Source organism: Anopheles stephensi, chromosome 2 (assembly GCF_013141755.1).
Source record: "Anopheles stephensi strain Indian chromosome 2, UCI_ANSTEP_V1.0, whole genome shotgun sequence".
NCBI lineage: Eukaryota > Metazoa > Arthropoda > Insecta > Diptera > Culicidae > Anopheles > Anopheles stephensi.
Genome location: NC_050202.1, coordinates 83,436,563 through 83,454,927, shown reverse-complemented (window position 1 = coordinate 83,454,927; position 18,365 = coordinate 83,436,563). Strand labels below are relative to the sequence as shown.

General features: G+C 48.4%; 3 protein-coding genes and 1 long non-coding RNA gene across 15 annotated transcripts in view; 2 read left to right on the top strand and 2 right to left on the bottom strand.

The window, feature by feature from the left end:
* LOC118505747 (flocculation protein FLO11-like) overlaps window positions 1-9,046 on the bottom strand; it is an 18,751-nt gene extending 9,705 nt beyond the window's left edge. The window contains exon 1 of one of the 2 annotated variants that reach the window (XM_036041945.1): window positions 7,995-9,046. The gene's annotated coding sequence lies outside the window, so the exon portion shown is untranslated. Of the gene's footprint in view, window positions 1-484; window positions 1,544-7,994 lie in introns of those variants that run through there. The other variant, XM_036041944.1, reaches the window with a different exon arrangement.
* Window positions 5,474-9,234, top strand: LOC118505751 (ketohexokinase-like). Of its 5 annotated transcripts, none has more exons than XM_036041963.1 (6): window positions 5,799-5,912; window positions 5,990-6,230; window positions 6,410-6,490; window positions 6,634-6,846; window positions 6,912-7,238; window positions 7,311-7,956. In XM_036041963.1, the coding sequence occupies exons 3-6, from the start codon at window positions 6,461-6,463 to the stop codon at window positions 7,752-7,754; spliced, it is 1,014 nt and encodes a 337-aa protein (XP_035897856.1). In that variant the 5' UTR covers window positions 5,799-5,912; window positions 5,990-6,230; window positions 6,410-6,460; the 3' UTR covers window positions 7,755-7,956. The 5 variants fall into 5 exon arrangements, with proteins under 5 accessions (XP_035897860.1, XP_035897856.1, XP_035897861.1 ...); XM_036041965.1 differs by having other exon boundaries at window positions 5,820-5,912; window positions 5,997-6,230; XM_036041964.1 differs by having other exon boundaries at window positions 5,826-5,912; window positions 5,970-6,230.
* Window positions 9,227-18,287, bottom strand: LOC118505749 (acyl-CoA:lysophosphatidylglycerol acyltransferase 1-like). 6 transcript variants are annotated; one of them, XM_036041958.1, is made up of 8 exons: window positions 17,914-18,287; window positions 14,077-14,728; window positions 13,774-13,982; window positions 13,493-13,707; window positions 13,283-13,419; window positions 12,927-13,201; window positions 12,669-12,850; window positions 9,227-12,602 (listed from the first exon to the last, which is right to left on the bottom strand). In XM_036041958.1, exons 2-8 carry the CDS (start codon window positions 14,094-14,096, stop codon window positions 12,345-12,347), a joined length of 1,296 nt encoding a protein of 431 aa, XP_035897851.1. In that variant the 5' UTR covers window positions 14,097-14,728; window positions 17,914-18,287; the 3' UTR covers window positions 9,227-12,344. The 6 variants fall into 6 exon arrangements, with proteins under 6 accessions (XP_035897851.1, XP_035897850.1, XP_035897852.1 ...); XM_036041957.1 differs by having other exon boundaries at window positions 17,918-18,287; XM_036041959.1 differs by having other exon boundaries at window positions 17,944-18,287.
* On the top strand, window positions 15,262-16,970 carry LOC118505753. 2 transcript variants are annotated; one of them, XR_004905448.1, is made up of 4 exons: window positions 15,264-15,443; window positions 15,517-15,690; window positions 15,803-16,826; window positions 16,898-16,970. It is a non-coding gene; the product is annotated as an uncharacterized LOC118505753 (long non-coding RNA). The 2 variants fall into 2 exon arrangements; XR_004905447.1 differs by having other exon boundaries at window positions 15,262-15,690.
* Window positions 18,288-18,365: the final 78 nt, after the last annotated feature.

The following is an 18,365-nucleotide window of genomic DNA, read 5'->3' as shown; positions in this document are numbered from 1 at the left end:
AACAAATCAACCAAACACCAACGATTCTCGATTCGTCGCCAGGCGTCGGCCGGCCTCATTCCGTGGTTGCGGTTGAAGCCCGTAGCTAAAGCCAAAGTTCATTCACACCACCATCGGATCGCAGCAAGCCGGGCTCACCAAGTCATCCGCCGCACGTCAGCGGCTCGCTTAGCCTACTTTGACGCTCGCTCGACGTAGAAGAAGAATCGTGCGATCTTCTCCGTCCGCCATCCGTCCAAGAAGCATTCTCCGAAAGAAAGCTCTCAGATCTCCAAGATCGCTTTTTTTCTGTCCCATCTCGACTAGGAACAGTAGGGAAGAAGAAAGCGGGAAACGACAACAACCACAAAAAAAAACTTTCTTCTTGACACATTTTTCTCCCGCCCCAAAGCAAATCCATCAGATTTGAATGTACTGCTGTGAAGTTGCTGGAGCTGTGTCGCAGAGCAGTGACCAAACGGTTCTAGACGGTTAAGATTCTTACCGTTATGCTTTGGTGTCTGGTAGAGGGATTGGAAGTCACACGAACCGTCCAGAGAACTCGTGCACCTTGTTTTAACACTTCAGGAACTACTGTTTTGCTGAACTCTCTGGATCGACTTCTTAAGGGTTTTTTTTTCTAATCGAGAGACTATTCACACCTTCAATCCACTTCCTACGGGGCGGTTGTTGAACACTTCTTGACTTCTTATGCTCCACACTTTGAGACACCTCTTTGAGTCACTCGCGCCACTAACACGCACGTCCACTATCGTTGTAGGGGAATTCTGGAAGTCCTCCGGTTTGAGTCACTTGTGTTCACTTAATGTTCTACTCTGCCAGTATCACGGCCGTCCCGCTACTACTTCTGGGCTCCTGCATTGCCAGAACGCAGGCAATCTAGGGCAGAAGCGGGCTACGCCCTACCACGGCAAACACACTCACTCACCGTCCCAAAACAGACTCAGAAAATCACTCCCGCCTGTACACGGCCAGCTTCCAGCACGCTTTCTTTTCTCGGCCCGGGGATGTGTGTATAATAACGATCAACGAGTTGAGGCTGGGGAAGGGGGGGGTGGGTGAGCAAAACAGGAACCTATCCAGGTTCCAAGAACGGCTTACTGGTGGCCCGGTCGTTCTCTCCGGTAAACGTCCGTTCGGGTTGAATATCGACCGCAGACTGGAACCGGAACGGACGGTTCCGTGGCAGATAAAAAGAAGCAACTTACACAATTGCGTTCGTGCCGTCTGCTTCTCGCGTGCTCCAACACGGCTTTCGGGGGCTGGCCTGGAAGCCTGACGGTGGTTATGTCTCTCCCGCTTGGTGTGCAGCCTTTTCGCGTCGTTTGTGTACGTACGTGCTGTGTTACCGTTCTCAAGCCCGGGAGAAAGTATAGCGGAATGGAATCTATCTTACGGAATGAAAATATCTCCGATCGAACCACAGTGATCCTAACCGGTGCTGCAGTGAATTGATAATGATCTATCGATGGGGTTTTTTGTTATGAGTTGGCTGCTTAAGACATGCCGAAGGGTAGGTTCCGAAGCGATACCGAGCGATCATTAAGTTATGTATTGGGCGGGGGAATGATATCATAAGGCTGCATCATAAATTTATGTTTACTTTAAGCAGTCTATTTATGGATCGTAAGGGGTCTCAAGCAAAGTTTCTGAGAAAAAAATTCAATGAAAATTTACCTAAAAACTGATAAATAGCTATTGAATGCTCGATCAAAATACCTGAAGTATCTCCTGAAGTCTGATCGCCGTAGTTAGACTTATCTTCAGTCATGTTAGTTCTTGGTTTAGCTGGTCTACTTTTCAGGTGCCGATTCATACATAATAAGGTTATTAGTTCTGTTACTGAGAAGCTTTGTCTGTATTGAATATTAATCAAGATGAAGCGTATTCAAGTAATTTCGCACCCACTAGCGGTCGAAGATGAAGTCTGTTCTACGTTATCAACAAAATTGGAACAGCAATGACCAAGTTAGTCATCTACTATCGCTAGTTTATTTGTACTATCAGCTCTATTCTTGAGCTAAAAAGATATAGGATATAAACGACATTTCAGCCTTAGTCTTTCCGACCATCACCAACATCAAATGGATACCAGGCTTCGGCCGCCTGCTAATGGTAAGGCCAGAGAACCGTTCCCTCACTATGTAACCAAGCTTTCCAGGTCAACTTAACATTCCAGGAGGTACTATATACAAGTGAGGATCGTTCCATACCTTGGTACCTTAGAAAGTTCTGAAGAAGTTGGATATTGTCATTCTGATATCTTTACCGGAATATCCATGGGGTGTAAACTGAACATCATGGTCTGACGTTCAACGGCTCGAAGTAGATTTTTGACATCAAATCATTTTAACACATCAAGTTCCTGAAGAGAACATTAGGATACTCTCAGGACCGCTCTTTGGTCCTCAGGAGCGCTCGGTGAGGCTTGAGGTAAAATCTTTAACCGAGAGCAGGTTGAATAGTTGCCAGGAAAGTTTCAGTCTGAGGAGCCTCGTTTTCTGAAGGGCTAAGTATACCCCAAGGCTTTATCTACTAAACCAGGTCCCATGTGGATACTATGTTCATCATCACTTGTGTCACTACGATCCTCTAAATCTTTTGAGACTCCACTAAGACCATTAAGTGTCTCAATACAGCCTTAAGAGTTTCTAAACACCGCCTTCGTTAAGAATTTCTAGTCTGGGATCTTTTTTCAAATGCTGATGCCAAGATGCTTCTTTGGTTTTGATTATTTGTCTATCCTTCCAATTGGTCCTCGGAAGCTCCCTCATCTTCGTACGCCCTCCAGGGAGATTAGACACTTCTTTCGCTGAACATCATGCAACACATGCACACATTTCTATTCACAGCCACATTCGCATGCAGAATGATATGGATGGTATGCAGTCATGAGCCCACAAATCAAATCCCTACACATTGTGCTATTTCTTGCCATGGCTTGGCCTTCTTCTTCTTTTCCCTGGAAAAGCTCTCATCAGTACGGGAAAATGTTGAGTATAGGGTAATTAGTTCTAGCTTTCCCCCTCAGCCCTTGTTTGCCTATCGTTCCCTTGCTGGATCCCTTCCCGACCTGGTCTAACCGTATCGTTTAAGCGTTCTTTAAATCGCAATTCGTTCTCGTCAGAATGCCAGCTTCCCCCTTGTGCACGCACAGCCTCAACCAACCGTGAAATGAATGTTTGCTCGCACTGCTGCGAACTTGCTGACGGTGGCCGGTCGTGACGGAAACGGAAGCGCCGGCAGCCGCCCGTTTTGCGCGCGCAAGTGTAAAGTGCATTAAAAACGTTGATTTCCTTTCTAGCACCTTGCGCTCACCGGAGGTCACCGAAGAGGTGTTTGACCAGCAGTGACCAATGCTTGGCCAATGGTCTGGTGATCGCTGACCTCTCTCTCTCTCTCTCTCTCTCTCCCACGATCACTTGCCACCTAGCGCGATCGTCACGTTCGAAAGTCCGTACGGATAATTGTTCCGGCGAGCGTTATTATGTTGTTAGTGGTAACATTTTGCATGATTTCTCTCCGATCGGATGGGACGCGCGCATCAGCAGAGCATCACTACGCATCTAGCCGCACCCGGGGATCGCTTCCCGCCGGTTGGTGTATTGGGCCGTGCGTGCGCGGCTCCTTATCGATTTGTACACTTTCAAATGGTTACGGTACGGGGCCAATCGGAGATCTATGACCTGATGGTCGTGAAAGATGCTCACTGGTAATGAAACGGGCCAGAGTTTCAGGCCCCGAACAACAACAAAAAACCGGAGCTGGAAGTGGTGGGCCGCGGTGTATGTTAGTGTAATAACAATTTGTTGCCACAGCCCGGCCGATGGGCCAATCTATGTCTCGAGCTCACCTCCTTTCTCTGGCCAAAAACCGCCGTTGATGAGGCTGGAGCGCACATTCATCGAGCCCGAGATGAGAAGCAGCATTATTTCCGTCGGCTTATGGCTGTCAATCTGCACAATCGCTACTGCCGCCCCCCAGCCAGCCAGCCAGCCAGCCCAGATGCGCCATCGAGAAAAATTAGTCCGCACGAACGAGAAATTTCCGCCCAGGCGAAGATCATGATGGGCGCGCGGCCCATCACACGACAGTTAGGTCCGGATTCCCAAGTATTCTTCGGCTGGATGGCACCGGAAAACCCGCTACAATGGCTGGGAACTGTGGCTCGGCAGTGCCCGAAAGGCGTCGCCCGGTCCGAGTGTCCGATTATGAATAAATGCCGCACTCCACGTGAAGAACAACACCCGGCATTGGTTGTTGAAACGGAACCAGCTGCACACGGGCCCAGTCAGGCATGTAAAGCGCGACCAAACAAACGGTATAATTATCGCGCGTTAAGCTGCCGGAAAGTACGGTACAGCACTTGCGGCGAATCAATTACCATCTCGTGTTATGCATGCTGTTGGCGCCGTTGTCGTAGAACATATTAGCGGACCGATTAGCTCTCCACCGGGAAGGAGAGGACCACAACGTCCCACTGCACAGCGTACAAAACGCCTTGCGTACTATATTAGCTTTAGGATTCTGATTAGGTGGAGTTAATTTATTGACATTAGCAAGTGATTAATGATGGTTTTGTTTTTACTATTTTCGACCGAAAATCCCGACGCTGATCCCCTGATAGGTATGCAATAATTTGTTTTGTCGGTAATAATCCGATTATCATAAGCAGTGCAGCTTGGTGCTGGAAATTGGGCTGACCCTTCTCCCACGTTGTGGTTGTGTGGAATGATTTCATTGTTGCCGGGTAATAATGACCCGTGGAAGCGCCAGCCGTGACCTAAATGTGTCTTGGGCGAAAGGAGAGCATCATTTTGGGGAGAACCTTCTTTTTTTTGTTGTTTGGATCAATTGAATTGAAATATTTGAAGTAGGAAATGTAATTAGCGATGTTGGGTTTGATCGAGTAGCAAAATACACAAGAAGGGGAATTTCCAAAGCTTAACCCTTTGAAATGATGAGTGTGAATGGAAAACTCACCCATTGGATGGTGGGTTTATCCTCATAAAGCTGACCAGTCTGGAATTAATTTTTCCTCGGATAACGATCAAACCGATTATTTCAAGAGCATCGCGCACAGGGTCAGTTTGAGAAGGGATGGGATTTAGATCTGGGACCTTTAATAGAGGAATTACGATTAAAAGTATTTAAACGATCAAATCAATCGTACTGCTAGAAGAGTTTCCCAGTAAAAATAAAAGCTTATTTTGATGTATCTCGATCGTACATTGATATAAACGCTTGTTTGTTTTTTTTTTATCTGTAAAAGGGGACAATCCCGCCAAAAATCTTAGTATCAATCGTTGTTAAAGGGTTGATAGGTTTCTGCACACCACCTTTCTTCAGCGGTTCGTCTATCTAACAGCCTTCTCTCAGTCACTTTCAAGTGCTTATTTTAATTGATTGTCTTCTTTGAAGGCATGTGCAGTATAAGTTGGAGATACTTTGTATACATTAGTATTTGTCAATTTTGGTAAGGACTTTTCTCACGATATCGACCGAAGCTTTGGCCCATGAGAGTAAGGTTAGGCAGGATAACAAAAAAAAAACAATTTCCAACACTTTCGTGTGATCGTATCGTAGAGCTGAGATATGCTTTGTTCTTGCATTTGTCAAGAAAATAGATGAATACAATTTCCAGACATTGGAAGACATTTCCGAAACAAAAAAACAAACGACACAAGTAGTAACGACCGCTTCGAACCATTTAAAAACACAAACTACGCTTTACAGTACTGAACCCGCGCGCATAGACGAACAAAGCGACTGCAGCAAGGCGGCTAAAAACATTCAAGCGGCTAGCCCGGTTTGTTGTGACATTTCTCATTATCAGTTCAACCAGGGAAGACGAGAAAAGTCCCGTACACGCACTATTATCGCTCGTTTTTACACAATTTTAGGCAGAAAAGGTAAATTATAGTTCCTCTTTCACCATTCACGATGTAATTGAAGCTTGTTTTTAAAAGTTTCTCTTATGTCTCGACAGAGTGCAGGGGCTGTTGAATTGCGCCTAATCTAAAGCAAGCACACCGGAGTCCGTTGGTCTGTTGTTATCGATAAAGAGGGCTTCACGCATGTTCTCAGCTGTCGTCGTACGTGCGAACCAGCGGCGTACCCCACTCGACGGTCGGACTTTGGATTGAGATAAACCGAATAAGCCGCTAGACCCGAACACGCGCGTGTAATTACCGCATTTGGAAGTCTCCCCCCGACCATCCAGCAACGAGGTAAGTACGACGCATGGCTGTCTTAAGTTTTGTGGGTGTCGCGAAAGGGATTAAAGAGTATCGGACCAGAACATTCACCACCCCGCCCGCCTCCCCAGTTCTGTCACGGTGTCTCGTTAGGCAACTAATTAAATTTAACTTCTGTGTTGTGCTGCGTGGAAATGTTGTGATCACGCAAGACGTGTGCGTTTAGTTCGAGTGCAAGTTGTGCAAGCTTTGCGCTCGTAACAATGCCTAACCCATACACCGCACGGTTCCATGTAAGTAAACGATCTTCGCTCGATCACTTTGATCATCAAATGCTTCGATATGAAATTGGTAATCCGCACGCAAACTCACTAAAGCAGCTAAAAGGCAAAATGAAGTCTCCCCGAGTAATAAAACCGTTTACGTTCCGTTTTAGTCGTCCGACAGCAGAGAAAGTCCGCGCCGTTTGCCCGCTTGGCTCGACTGTCACCGAAAGCCCGTTTCAATGATCTTACGGTTATACGCCACGCTAATTTTTTGCTGGGATGTGCTGATCATCTTGGTGCAGTTCTTCTTCACGTTGCTGCAATCGTTGTTCCATGTAGTGAGGCCGGCTAAAGCGAAGTCGCTTACCGGCGAGGTAGCGGCTGTAAGTACTAGTCACCAAACCGTGCAAGGATCCGTGTAAAACAATTCCGCTTCACATTCCCACAGGTCGTCGGTAGCGGTCGGGGAGTGGGATACGATCTAGCCATACAGCTGGCAGAGCTGGGCGTAAAGGTAGCCTGTATCGACGTGAAAACAACGGACAACGATCTGTTGGTGAAGAAAATACAATCTGCCGGCGGTGTTGCCTGTGCGTACGAGTGCGACGTTACGAAGCAGGCGGAGATCAATCGAACCGTGGCAGCGATCGAGAGCAGCCTGGGCACCATCAGCATGCTGTTTCACAGCTGCAATGTCCCGAGCGCCCGGAGTCTCGTTACCGAACCGCCACCGATCGAAGTTACCTTGAATGTCGGTGTAGTGTCCCATTTCTTGGTACGTATGACTGTTATGCCTTTGCCGTGTTGGGATTTTTCTAACCCTTTTGGCTTGCTCTCATCCATCCAGCTCCTGGAAGCGATACTTCCCAAAATGAAGAAAGTAGCTCACGGACACATCGTCTTCCTCACCTCCGTGGCCGGTGTAAGCGGGTTGAAGCATCAAATGCCGCTCGCCGTATCACAGTTTGCCGTGCAAGGGTTGTACGAGTCGACGCTCGAGGAGCTACGCATCGAAAAGTGCCAACACACCATCCACACCACCCTCGTGCACATCTACCCGTTCATCATCACTGACCACTGCCTGAACGACATCCGGCTACGCATCTCCTCCGCCTTCGGACGCATCAAATCCGACGAAGCAGCACGCCGCATCATAGCGGGCGTGCGGCGCAACGAGCTAGAAATCAGCATCCCCAAGTATTTGCTCTTCCTAAGCCACCTGCTACGATTGCTACCGCGACGCGCATCGCTTCTACTGCGCGAGCTGATCGATACAGGGTTAGATCTGTGAAAAGGGGAGGCGCCGACAATCGTGCGATGCGTTCGAGGAGTAGAGCCTTAGGTTAGAGTGTTGTTTTCTATTACGTTTTTATACTCGAGTTGTTTTTTCGAAAGATACTCCTACGTGTACTCCTGATAAGGTACTAGGCAAACGTTGTTGAATAATGCAATGCACCAAAATATAAGATAATTGAACGTGAAAAAATAATCCACCGCGTTTGAGCAGTCTCTCCTTACTTGTCTTACTTACCTACATCCGAAGTCTGCAACCGTTGAAGCCGCCGGAACCTGGCCAGTTCAAACTCACATAATCACTTCACTAATGTTCCTCTACACGAGAGAGTTTTTGGTCCGTCACCCTTCCTCAAAGTACACCACTTTATACTAATGTGTGCCGCCATTCTATCATCCTTAGTCCCCAATGACAGAAACACCTCAGGACACTCCGACGTCGGCGAAGAAAATTCTTTGCGTCGGCCTGTGCAACATTGACATCATCCAAGTATGCGAGACGTACCCCGAGGAAGATTCCGACCAGCGGTGCCATGCTAGCCGCTGGCAGCGTGGTGGTAACGCATCGAACAACTGCACCGTGCTGGCCAATCTCGGAGCACGCTGTGAGCTGCTCGCAACGTTCAGCGATTCGAAAACGTTTCAATTTGCACTGGACGACCTACGGGACCGTAACATCGAGTTCGGCAAGTGTGCGCTTCATCACGAAGCGAGCGTACCGTTGTCTACCGTTTGGTTAAGTCTCGCCACCGGCACACGAACCATCGTGCATAGTAATCCGGACTTGCCGGAACTGACGCTGGAAGACTTCAGGAAAATCAACCTACCAGAATACGCATGGATTCATTTCGAGGTAAAGCAACCGGTGAGCTGAGAAAATTTGAAGTGTAGCATGCTAACGTTGAGACAAATTCTGCAGGGAAGACGCAACACGCCGGCAATTGTTGCGATGATAAACTCCATCCGTAGCTGGAATAACCTTCCGGACAACCACCATCGCTCCAAGGTGACCGTTTCCATCGAGATGGAAAAGCCACGACGCTCCAATCTCGATCTGCTCGTGGATGGTGTCGATGTGGTGTTTGTTGGAAAGGATTTCGCTCGCTTTCTTGGCCACGCAAGTGCACGGGATGCGGTACAGGCACTGAAGGACAGCCATCCCGGTCCGTACACCATCATCTGTCCGTGGGGTTCGAGCGATACGCTGGCGATGGATGGTTGCGGTCAGTGGTACAGCCAACGAACGTACCCACCGGAGGTGATTCGCGACAGTCTCGGCGCCGGTGACACATTCGTAGCCGGGTGTATCTTCAAGCTAGCGCAAAACGAACCATTACCGGCAGTGTTGGAGTTTGCGTCACGTTTGGCCGGTCGCAAGCTGGCCAGTTACGGATTTGATGGACCTTAAAAACAACCGACAGTGAACTTACACAACTACTAATCGGATGAAATGCACACAGGCCGACAGAATTGCTTCATACAGTCGTATTTCTTCTATTCGAAAAAAAATGTAATCGAAGCAACCTCCACACCACAGAGCGCGATGGGATGTCGATCGATCGTTTCCACACGTAACAGGCGAAGGGATTTCTCGCTTGCTCTACACGCACACACACACACACACACACACACTCAGATAGACGACGGCCTGTTCTTCCCGCGTATATTCGGTGCCTAGTAGTAGTGTGGTTGTAGAAAATGAGCAAACAATAGGGATGCGGGGCTGGTGTGAAGTACTTTGGTGGCTCGTGGCGCCCGCATCGAAAACGGAACTTGTGCTACATTTACACACTAAACAACGCACGTAGGCTAATTTCTCAGCGGGCACATTGCGTACTGCAGGGTGTCGCTTTTAGTGGTATCCGCCGACGGCTTTTCAAGATGGTCTCGGGCACGTGATGGTCACCTCCAGCTGGCTTTCATCGATGGTTTTTTAGTGTTACCAATATGGCCGGTTGATGTAGGAGTTTAGTTTAGATATTCTCAAAGGGGAAAAGAAAAGGCTTCTTCTTCTTCCTTGACACTACAACCTCGAGAAGTCTCGGCCTGTCATCCATTTCTGGCTTTCTGTGACTTGATTTTACCCGTAGCAAAGTAGTCAGCCCTACGTACGGGGAGGCGATCTGGATGGGATTTGAACCCTGGCCCTGCCCCGTGTGAAGACCGCCGCCGCTGTCGTCTCGGCCACCGGACCGCCCCCGGGAAAAGGCTGGTGCGGTAAAATCTGCTCCACTAAATTCCGTTTACCCAAACACACCACACACACAACAGTGATTTTGGGGGAATGTAACGACGTTCTTCTTCTTCTTCTTCCTTGGCACTACAACCTCGAGAGGTCTCAAAAGCCTGCCATCTCTGGCTTTCTGTGACTTGATTTTGACCTGTAGCAAAGTATTCAGCGTACGGGGAGCAGGCGGTCTGGATGGGATTTGAACCTCGGTGGGGTCCTGCCGTGGTAAGATCGGCGCCGCTGTCGCCTCGGAAACTGGACGGCGGTCCCCACGGCTTTCGCAAAGATATTTTTGAGGATTTTCATCGTTTCCTGATCCCAACGCCATACACCGCGTGAAATTCTTACTCACTTACTTATCAGGCGCTACAACCGCTTTGTGGTCTTGGTCAGCTGCAACAATCCTCGATACCGTTCACGGTTTAGCGCCGTCGTCTGGCAATCCGTTATCCCGGCCGTTCTGGCGGACGCATCAACGCCATCACTCCATCATCAATTTGGGCCTCTGTGGACGGCCTTCAAAGGACTTTACGGGATGGGTCGTCCGGTGTCATTCTCATGACGTGACCAGCCCACCAGAGCCTGGCGAGTATAACTCTCTGCACGATGGTAAGATCATCGTTCAAATTCATCCAAACAAAAATATTGACTAGCATGTTTTGATTGGAAGTGGTTCAGGGTTAAGATTGTACTGGACTGACGTTTCTAAAACACTACCAAACATGGCCGTCTGGTTGTCAACTAGATTATTTGAAAAAAATGGTGGATACTACTAAAAGCGACACCCCGTAGCCTTCCTTGTAGCCGCGTTCAAACTCACACACATCCACATACGTTCACACTTTTGCGCGCACACACACACACAAACACGCAGCACACGTGCATCACACGCCCGGAAACACGCGGGAGAGAAATGAAAAACCACTCACACTCAACGCTCCTATTTCGCCTGTGCCCCTTGTTGTTACAGCGATTTTTGTTCTGTTGTTCTGTTTCTGTTTCGTTAAGGACAATTAGATTAAATAGTTGCTAGTGTACACGTTGGGTTAGGGGGGAGGGGGGGAGGGGGAGAAAGATAAAGAGATAGAGAGAGAGAGAGTGATACAGGCAGGAGGGAGCTTTTAGTTGCTAGGAAACGGAAAGTTCAACCTGCCATCATGCGGCATAGTAGTATTTACAGTCAACTGATGCCGTGCACGCACACGCAACGGCGGCTTGGATGATGCCCGCAGTAAGGAAGAAAGTAGGGTTAAAGAACTGGCAAAGTAAACTGTTTAAATCTACCCTAACTTAAAGCATTGTGTATAACACCTGTTTTAAACAGTTTTGCTACCTTTCTCGATTTTTACGTGACTTGGTTGCTGCTTGCTGAAAGCTCGTACAGTACAGTAAAACACGCACGCACGCACGGACACGCTCTTCCGTCGGTGACCGTGTCAGCGGGGTGGTAGTAAGTAGTAAAACTAAAAGTTCCTCTTTTTTAACTTCTCAAAACCCGCCTCAGTCGACGCTAAACGGGAACGGTTGGAACAGTGCGAGGGAAAACTAAAAACCGTATTTTCCTGCCCTTCCTAACAGATTGACTTTTGGCGCGCGCGCGCGCCCACACACACGCACACCGTTTGATGCTTACTTACTAGTACGGGGGACCATCCGGTAAAGATACACTGGATTACCGTTCTCTTGACTTAATATATGCTACACGCACACACCCACACACTTGACAAAACCGCGTGCATTCACAATTTGTACAGAGGATAGAGCGGCGGCCTGCAGCATGGGTTTCGGCCGTGTGTGCTGATTTGAATGTTTGTGTTGGTTGTATCGAATACATACACCTACTACTGCCTACCTGCAAACTTCACACTTGTTAGCCTTTTGCATTTTTTTTCTCTCTCTCTTTTTGTGCCAACTCCTATCTTCTCTCTCTCAGTATAAAGGGTTTGTGTTTTGTATATATGTTTTGTGCGATTTAGACGCTACCTTTCCGAGGAAAAGGCCGCAGCAGCAAGCTCATGTGGCGCTCGGAGATGAGCCCCGGGTTTGGAGAAGGAGGATGGATGGTAAACAAGGGTCGCTTGATTGTTTCATCGTCTGCTACCTTCACGCCCATCATGCTGACGTTGCTTTAGCTTCTCCCGAACACACCAACCAACACTAGCATGTGGGATACGTGCTGACAGGGGGTAACATCTCAGTGTTCTTTTCACTTATAATTTATAGCAAATGTGTGTCTCAATCACTGTTTGTTTTGAAGCTGCAGCTGTTCCATGTTAAGTAAACGCGGTGCTCGTTACTACCCTACTTCAGTTTGCAGCGCGGGTGCAAACAAGAGATTGTGTGAGGAGAGCAGACCACTTAGCTCAGCATGTACACGTACATGACGTTCGTGTACTGGATCAGCATTACAATCAGCTGCAGGTGCACGTACGTCGAGGTAATGAAGAACAGATGTATCAGCAAAAACCGAAGCAAGTCCTGGTGCACGACCGTCGGCGGAATGGTACAGCAGCTGGCCGGCCAGCTTCCGGTGCGGTAAAACTCTTCCAGCAGCTTCTCCTTCTCGTAAAATCGATTGTACAGCCACTGGGTGAGGGATTCGCTTTCGCGCGGCACCTAAAACGAAGCCGAATGCGACGGATGAGACAAATTTGGAGGACGAACATTGAGACTGGGGGCTACCTCCGAACTGTGGTAAAGTTTGTAGAATAAAAACGTCTGGCAGGGATCCCGCAGTCCGTGCACGATGTTGGGCAAATCGAGCGGTGTACCCTGCGGGTACGCGATCGTAATGTCTAGCACGTACTCCAAGCACCCACCCGACTGGCCGTTCAGCATTGCGTACGAAGCATCCTTACAGGTATCTGAAAGGCAAAACTCCCAATTAGTGCCGAAAGCTCGACCAGCAGGTGCCTCCTACCAGCAGAGGAGCACCCTTACCACAGTCGTCGTCTTCCTTGGTTATTGCTTTGCTGGTGATGATAGTGCTGCTGTTGCTGTCCGATTGTTTCACCGCATCCTGTGCCACCGCACTGCCGCAGCCGCCACCGCACTGTGTTGTTGGGTTCGTGGTGGAGCAGGTGGCGGATGAGGCAGTGGAGGAGCAAACGTTCATGTCGCTGGGCGCTCCGAGCATATCCATGATTGCCTTCATCGCACCGACGCGAGGCAGCGTAACATTGTTTAATACTGGTAGATTGTTTTTCTCTGCAAATCTGTAACAGGGCGATGGAGGATTAGCGAAACGGGTGGAGCCCTTTTTTGGTTTGGAAAGTCTTCCTAGACCCTAGACCCACCTTTGGCTAACTTCCTTTCTTTTGCGCAAGAAACCTCCCTCGGGAAACAGTACCATCCACTTGCGCTTCCGCGGTACGTAGCATTGTTGTATGTGCGATTTGAGCTGCTGGAGCGATTTTTCGCGATTTTTCTTACCCTGCAGAACCACACCAGAGAGAAAGAGAGAGTTAGTTTGCATGCCACTAACAAACAAAACATTACCGGCTTACCGATGCAATGAAAAAGTCCTGATGCACAAGACTCACAGCACCGAAGTTGGTATACTTAAACAGCCGGTCCATGATCCACATGATGTTCGGCAGGATGCCCTTCTTCGCGTTGAAGGCCGCCATCAGCAGCGGCACGTCCGAGGTACTTTGATGGTTCGCCAGCACCAACGTGCGCTTGTCGAAGGCCGTCGTAATGTCGTCACCCATCTCCACCACTGGGAAGTGCAAACACGCCCGATTAATTTGATGCTCAAAGCATCCCGAAACGTTACACCACCTACCTTCGTACCCGGCCGTCCACGACCACATGGACACGTTCGCAAGCAGCCAGTGGAACAGTATGCCCTCGATGCGGTAGTAATAGGTTTCGTGCACCTTTCTCAGTGGGAGCAGTAAAAACATCCACACCAGATACGTCGGCACGCAGTAGATGTTGTTCGCCACCACCAGGATCGTCCGCAGCACGGCCCGAGGATATTTTATGATATTTCTGCAACGCAAAGAGAGCACACGTGGTGATCTAGGTCGTGGAGAAAAACACACACACACACACACAACGCACGTGAACCAACGTCGGCTCTTACCTTAAGCTATAGCACGGCATCTTGAACTTTGCGGCCCGGGGATTGTGCTGTATGTTGTGTATGCGTATGCACAGCGATTACCGAGCGGTGTCGCGGAATGTACGTCCAAAGCAGGGGTCTGGATTTTTCTAGCGTTTCCCTTATCAATGGCGCTTTTAATTCTACTAGATCTACAATCTAGTGTACAGTGTGTAGTTCTCTTCTCGTTTCGACCACGATTAACTTGCTTCTCGCTGGAGCACCGAGAGCACCGGGAGATGATGCGCGCGTGTTGGCAAGACTTTTGCTTGACTAATTTATTATAGTTGCCCCATGCTACTAGTGTGCAGCTGCGTCATCCACGACGAGTACGAGTTGATGATGCTGCTGCTGCTGCTGCTGCTGTTCGTCGGCATCGAATTTGCAGGTTTGTGTACAGGAAAAAGCAGAGCTAGCAAAAAATGATATTTCTCCAACTAGCCGCACGGTCAAACGCCGGTGCTGGTATTTCGTTCCCTTTCGTGTTTCCTTCGCCGCTTGCCACTACGGTTGCTGTACGGGCGTTTCAGCTGATCCACCTTAGCACGGGTACGACGGTTCCATTGAACGACGGATGTTGAAGCGCTGCAGAAAAAAGCCTCCTCTACTGAATACATTGATTTATTGCGCTTTCCTGGGTGCGGGGAAGATTGCGAGAAGGAAAAAAGACGTGAAAGAAAGTTTTCAAAAAAAAAAAAATACTATTAACCGGCTCTTATCAAATTTTTGATTGATAAATATATAAAAATAGTGCCAATGTTTATCCAGAGCAACAAAGGCACTCTACCATCATGAAATGCTGGACGAGCCTCCTTTCTTCGCTATGGCAACGATAGCAACTGGTGTGCAGCAACAATACACAGAGCTAGCTTCGATTTATAAAAAAAAGAGCCCCTTATCCGATAATGCGCTACTTCTGCTGCCTCGCTTCCCGTGTACGCATTGCGCGATAATCCCAAGCAGGAAACGATGCGATCGGAAGACTCGGACCGCCAAAAGTCCAAAAGTCATCAATTGATAACGCGCGCGCGCACACACACACGCACACGCGGTACAGACCATCATCATCCTGTCGCCAGATTCAGCGAGTGTGTGTGTGTGTGTATGCGTTTCGCATATCAATCACAACCCGGCAAACAATTCGGATCAGTTTGTAGGTGAAGGGTATGTAGAAATCGTGCGAAAATGGGTGAAACTCGTGGGGGGGCAATCTCGCTCGGGCGAACTAGCTGTTTTGCTCGTTGCAGCGCATGCGCTGTGCTGTCTTTGAATGTGTGCGTGCGTCAAAAGCGAGCAAAACGCCGCTATGTCAAAAAATGTGTAAACAAACTCTGTTGGAGTTCAGAAAAGTAAACATGCGCAATCCGCTTGGTTATGTGCAAAAATTCGTGAAATAATCTAAATATTCTTTATTTTGAACAGATCTTACTTATTACCGATATGTGCAGTGCCGTGTAATAACAAAAATTGCTTCAAAAAAGCTGTGTGTGTGGCTGATACTCCAGCATCTTCCCATGTGTGTAAACAACGCCAAGAGTATTACTGTTTTGTGATCATCATATTTCATTCGGATTGCACATTACCGGGCAGAAAAAGGTAACGTATTGTTTTCCATACTACTGTGTTCATAGCAACGCCTACTGTTATTTCATTTGCGCTCATATTACACCTTGTTTAACCTATTTTTTTTTCCTACCTCCACCCATAGCTTCAAGCAACCAATTTTGTACAGCATCCGCACGCTGTATGAAGGTGTAAAACAAATTTTCATCTGTAAGATGCTCTTCAAACCTGTCCAGTGACTCTTCGTTGCTTATATATTGCATCGGGATGGTTTGAGCATTACGTCGCACGCCTTTCATCGGGTGTATTGTGGCCACTATCGCAGCCGTTTGGGCAGTTCGGGCATCCAGTTTTAATAATGAACATTGTGAACAAAACTCGTGCCCAGGACAAGTTGTTTTTGCTTGAATTAACTCTGTGTTCTTATTTACATGAATAGATACGGTGGACGGATGAATGCTGCTTGCTTCGTGAAATGTTGATCCCGGTGATGAAACACACGGTTCCGGTGTCATGCTTGGTGACGGCTGACGGGATCCTTGATGCACGACAGTCGTTTTTGCCGGTCGCGCAACGTCATGCGCGCATGAACCAGCAGCTTAAGCAACAGACGATTTCGGCGTCGCACTTGTAGTCGGCTGCGATCCTTGCATTTGTTCGTCAAACGATCCTAACGATCACGGAATGCCATCCACGGATCCAGCAGCGGGAATGACCGATGGTACCGGTGTCGCACTTGTGGTCAGCTGCGATCCATGCGAACGCTTTAACGACATTGTCGCTAGTGGAACAACACGCACGGAACAAGCAGGCACAAGAATCATCCCACGTATCGCTTTCGTTGAGGGCTGCGTTCCTCGCTTTTGTTCCATCGATCTTGCCGGACGCGTAGCGATATCCACGGAACCAGCAGTGAGAGCAGTAGAAGATTCCGACGTCGCAGATGATCCTGCCGGTCGCGTAGCGATATCCATGGAACCAGCACCGGGGGCAAGAGACGGTTCCGGCGTCGGTCTTGATGACGTTCGCGGTCCAAAAACACGGACGATCGCGCCTGTGGAGCATAATACAGCCCAAGGCAGTTGTTGCAGTGCAAAAAGGCGCCCTTTCTTTGGTGGTTCCAACATTATATTTCGGCTGAAATAATCAATCGTTTTATTATTTTTTATGTAAGTATGATAATAATTTGATTCATTGTCATGCACTTAATCTTACTTACTTTTATTTATTTATTTTTCAGGTGCTGCTTTGCGGTTTGAAATCTCGATGTTTATGTTTTCAGCTGTGAATTTCAATAAAGGGTAACAATCACACGCACAATGCCACATTCATGCTAGATGACACGCACACACTGAAAGAAATCGCGACGAAACAGCCAAGGGGCGAAATTGAAGAAATGGGCGAAAAGTTGTCGAAATTTGAAAATCGTCATAAAACGCGTCTAAGTGATGGCTTTTATGACGGATTTTTGCTTCGGGATTTTTCCCCCATTTCGCTCGATTTCTACATACCCCTGGCCCTCAATCGTGCTAGCCGGGAACATACGGCGACGACACGCGCAGTACCGTCGACGCGATTGGTGAGGAATCTTCCGCTCCTTGGCGTCGCAGCTGATAGCAGCAAGTACTACGCTACTCCACCCGAAACACCGCCCCAGGGTCACCCAGAAGGTGTTGATCTAAGATTGTGCACGGTGAGCAATACGGCACTGATAGTGCGGATCCGCACCAGCAATGAATCACAACAGACGCCAAAACATGACCAACCGACGAGCGAACCAACACAAATCAATCGATAACAACACAACATTTAGGCTTGCTGCGATGTGTGCGGGGAGGACCAGTTTTGCATAAATTCCACACACAGATGACTCACACTGATCACAGTTTTAAGCCACGCCGCCCGTTGCGGCCGGCGTGATGTGCTAATTCTCGAACCAACACGATGTCGTGCCCGCAGAGACACGTTTCCAGCCTCCGCTTCAATGTTCACACCTCGGCATGGGCAAATCGCACATCTGGCCGCTGATGGTTTCTCCGGCCGCGCAAGACCCACACATTAAATGTTTATCGATTTTTCCGATACCGTGTGTGCACATTTCAATGAGACACCTCTTGACTCTCGTCCTCGTCGTGCTCGTCGCTGTTTTCGTTCCCACTCCCTGTGCAGCGCACAATTGCAACATACGGAATCGGTTCCTCCTGCTCGAGTGGTTCGAGCTGTTGCAATTGACCGGACACGGTAACACACACTCACCTACCTTTTTCGATTCATGTTTGCACGCACCGAATTTACACCGATTGCACGACGAATAGATTTTCTTTTTCAACATTCGACTCTGACCTTGGCATCGGCACACACCATTGAACTCCCTCCCTTCCGCAGGGCATTGATTAGCTCGATTTAGCTCCGTTTCCGTTGCACACGCGGCCGCACGACATTCGGCGGTTTATTACACCAAAAGGGTTAGCTTTCCGCTCGCCATGCGAATGTTTTGTAAATGGGTTCCAAATGTAAAATACTTCCGTTCTGGTTCGGACTCAGTTCTGGGCTGATGTTTTTGCTTCGGCTGCTGGCCTGTTTTTTGGTCGCCTTTTTTTTGCTTGCTGTTTGGTCGCCGTTTGACAGCTGCAAAATTCTGGCCGTTGAAGTTCTTGTTTAACACAGTGGGAATTGCTTGGTTTGTTTTCAATGTGAGTTTCTTAAAC

Bases quoted from the DNA above. Each gene is read 5' to 3' on its own strand.
- LOC118505751 (XM_036041963.1), top strand. From the start codon at position 6,461: ATGCCTAACCCATACACCGCACGGTTCCAT. The intron at 6,847-6,911 runs GTAAGTACTAGT...ACATTCCCACAG, and splicing joins TTACCGGCGAGGTAGCGGCT to GTCGTCGGTAGCGGTCGGGG. The intron at 7,239-7,310 runs GTACGTATGACT...TCATCCATCCAG, and splicing joins GTGTAGTGTCCCATTTCTTG to CTCCTGGAAGCGATACTTCC.
- LOC118505749 (XM_036041958.1), bottom strand. From the start codon at position 14,096: ATGCCGTGCTATAGCTTAAG. The intron at 13,983-14,076 runs GTAAGAGCCGAC...TTTGCGTTGCAG, and splicing joins ATGCCGTGCTATAGCTTAAG to AAATATCATAAAATATCCTC. The intron at 13,708-13,773 runs GTAGGTGGTGTA...TGCACTTCCCAG, and splicing joins GTGGACGGCCGGGTACGAAG to TGGTGGAGATGGGTGACGAC.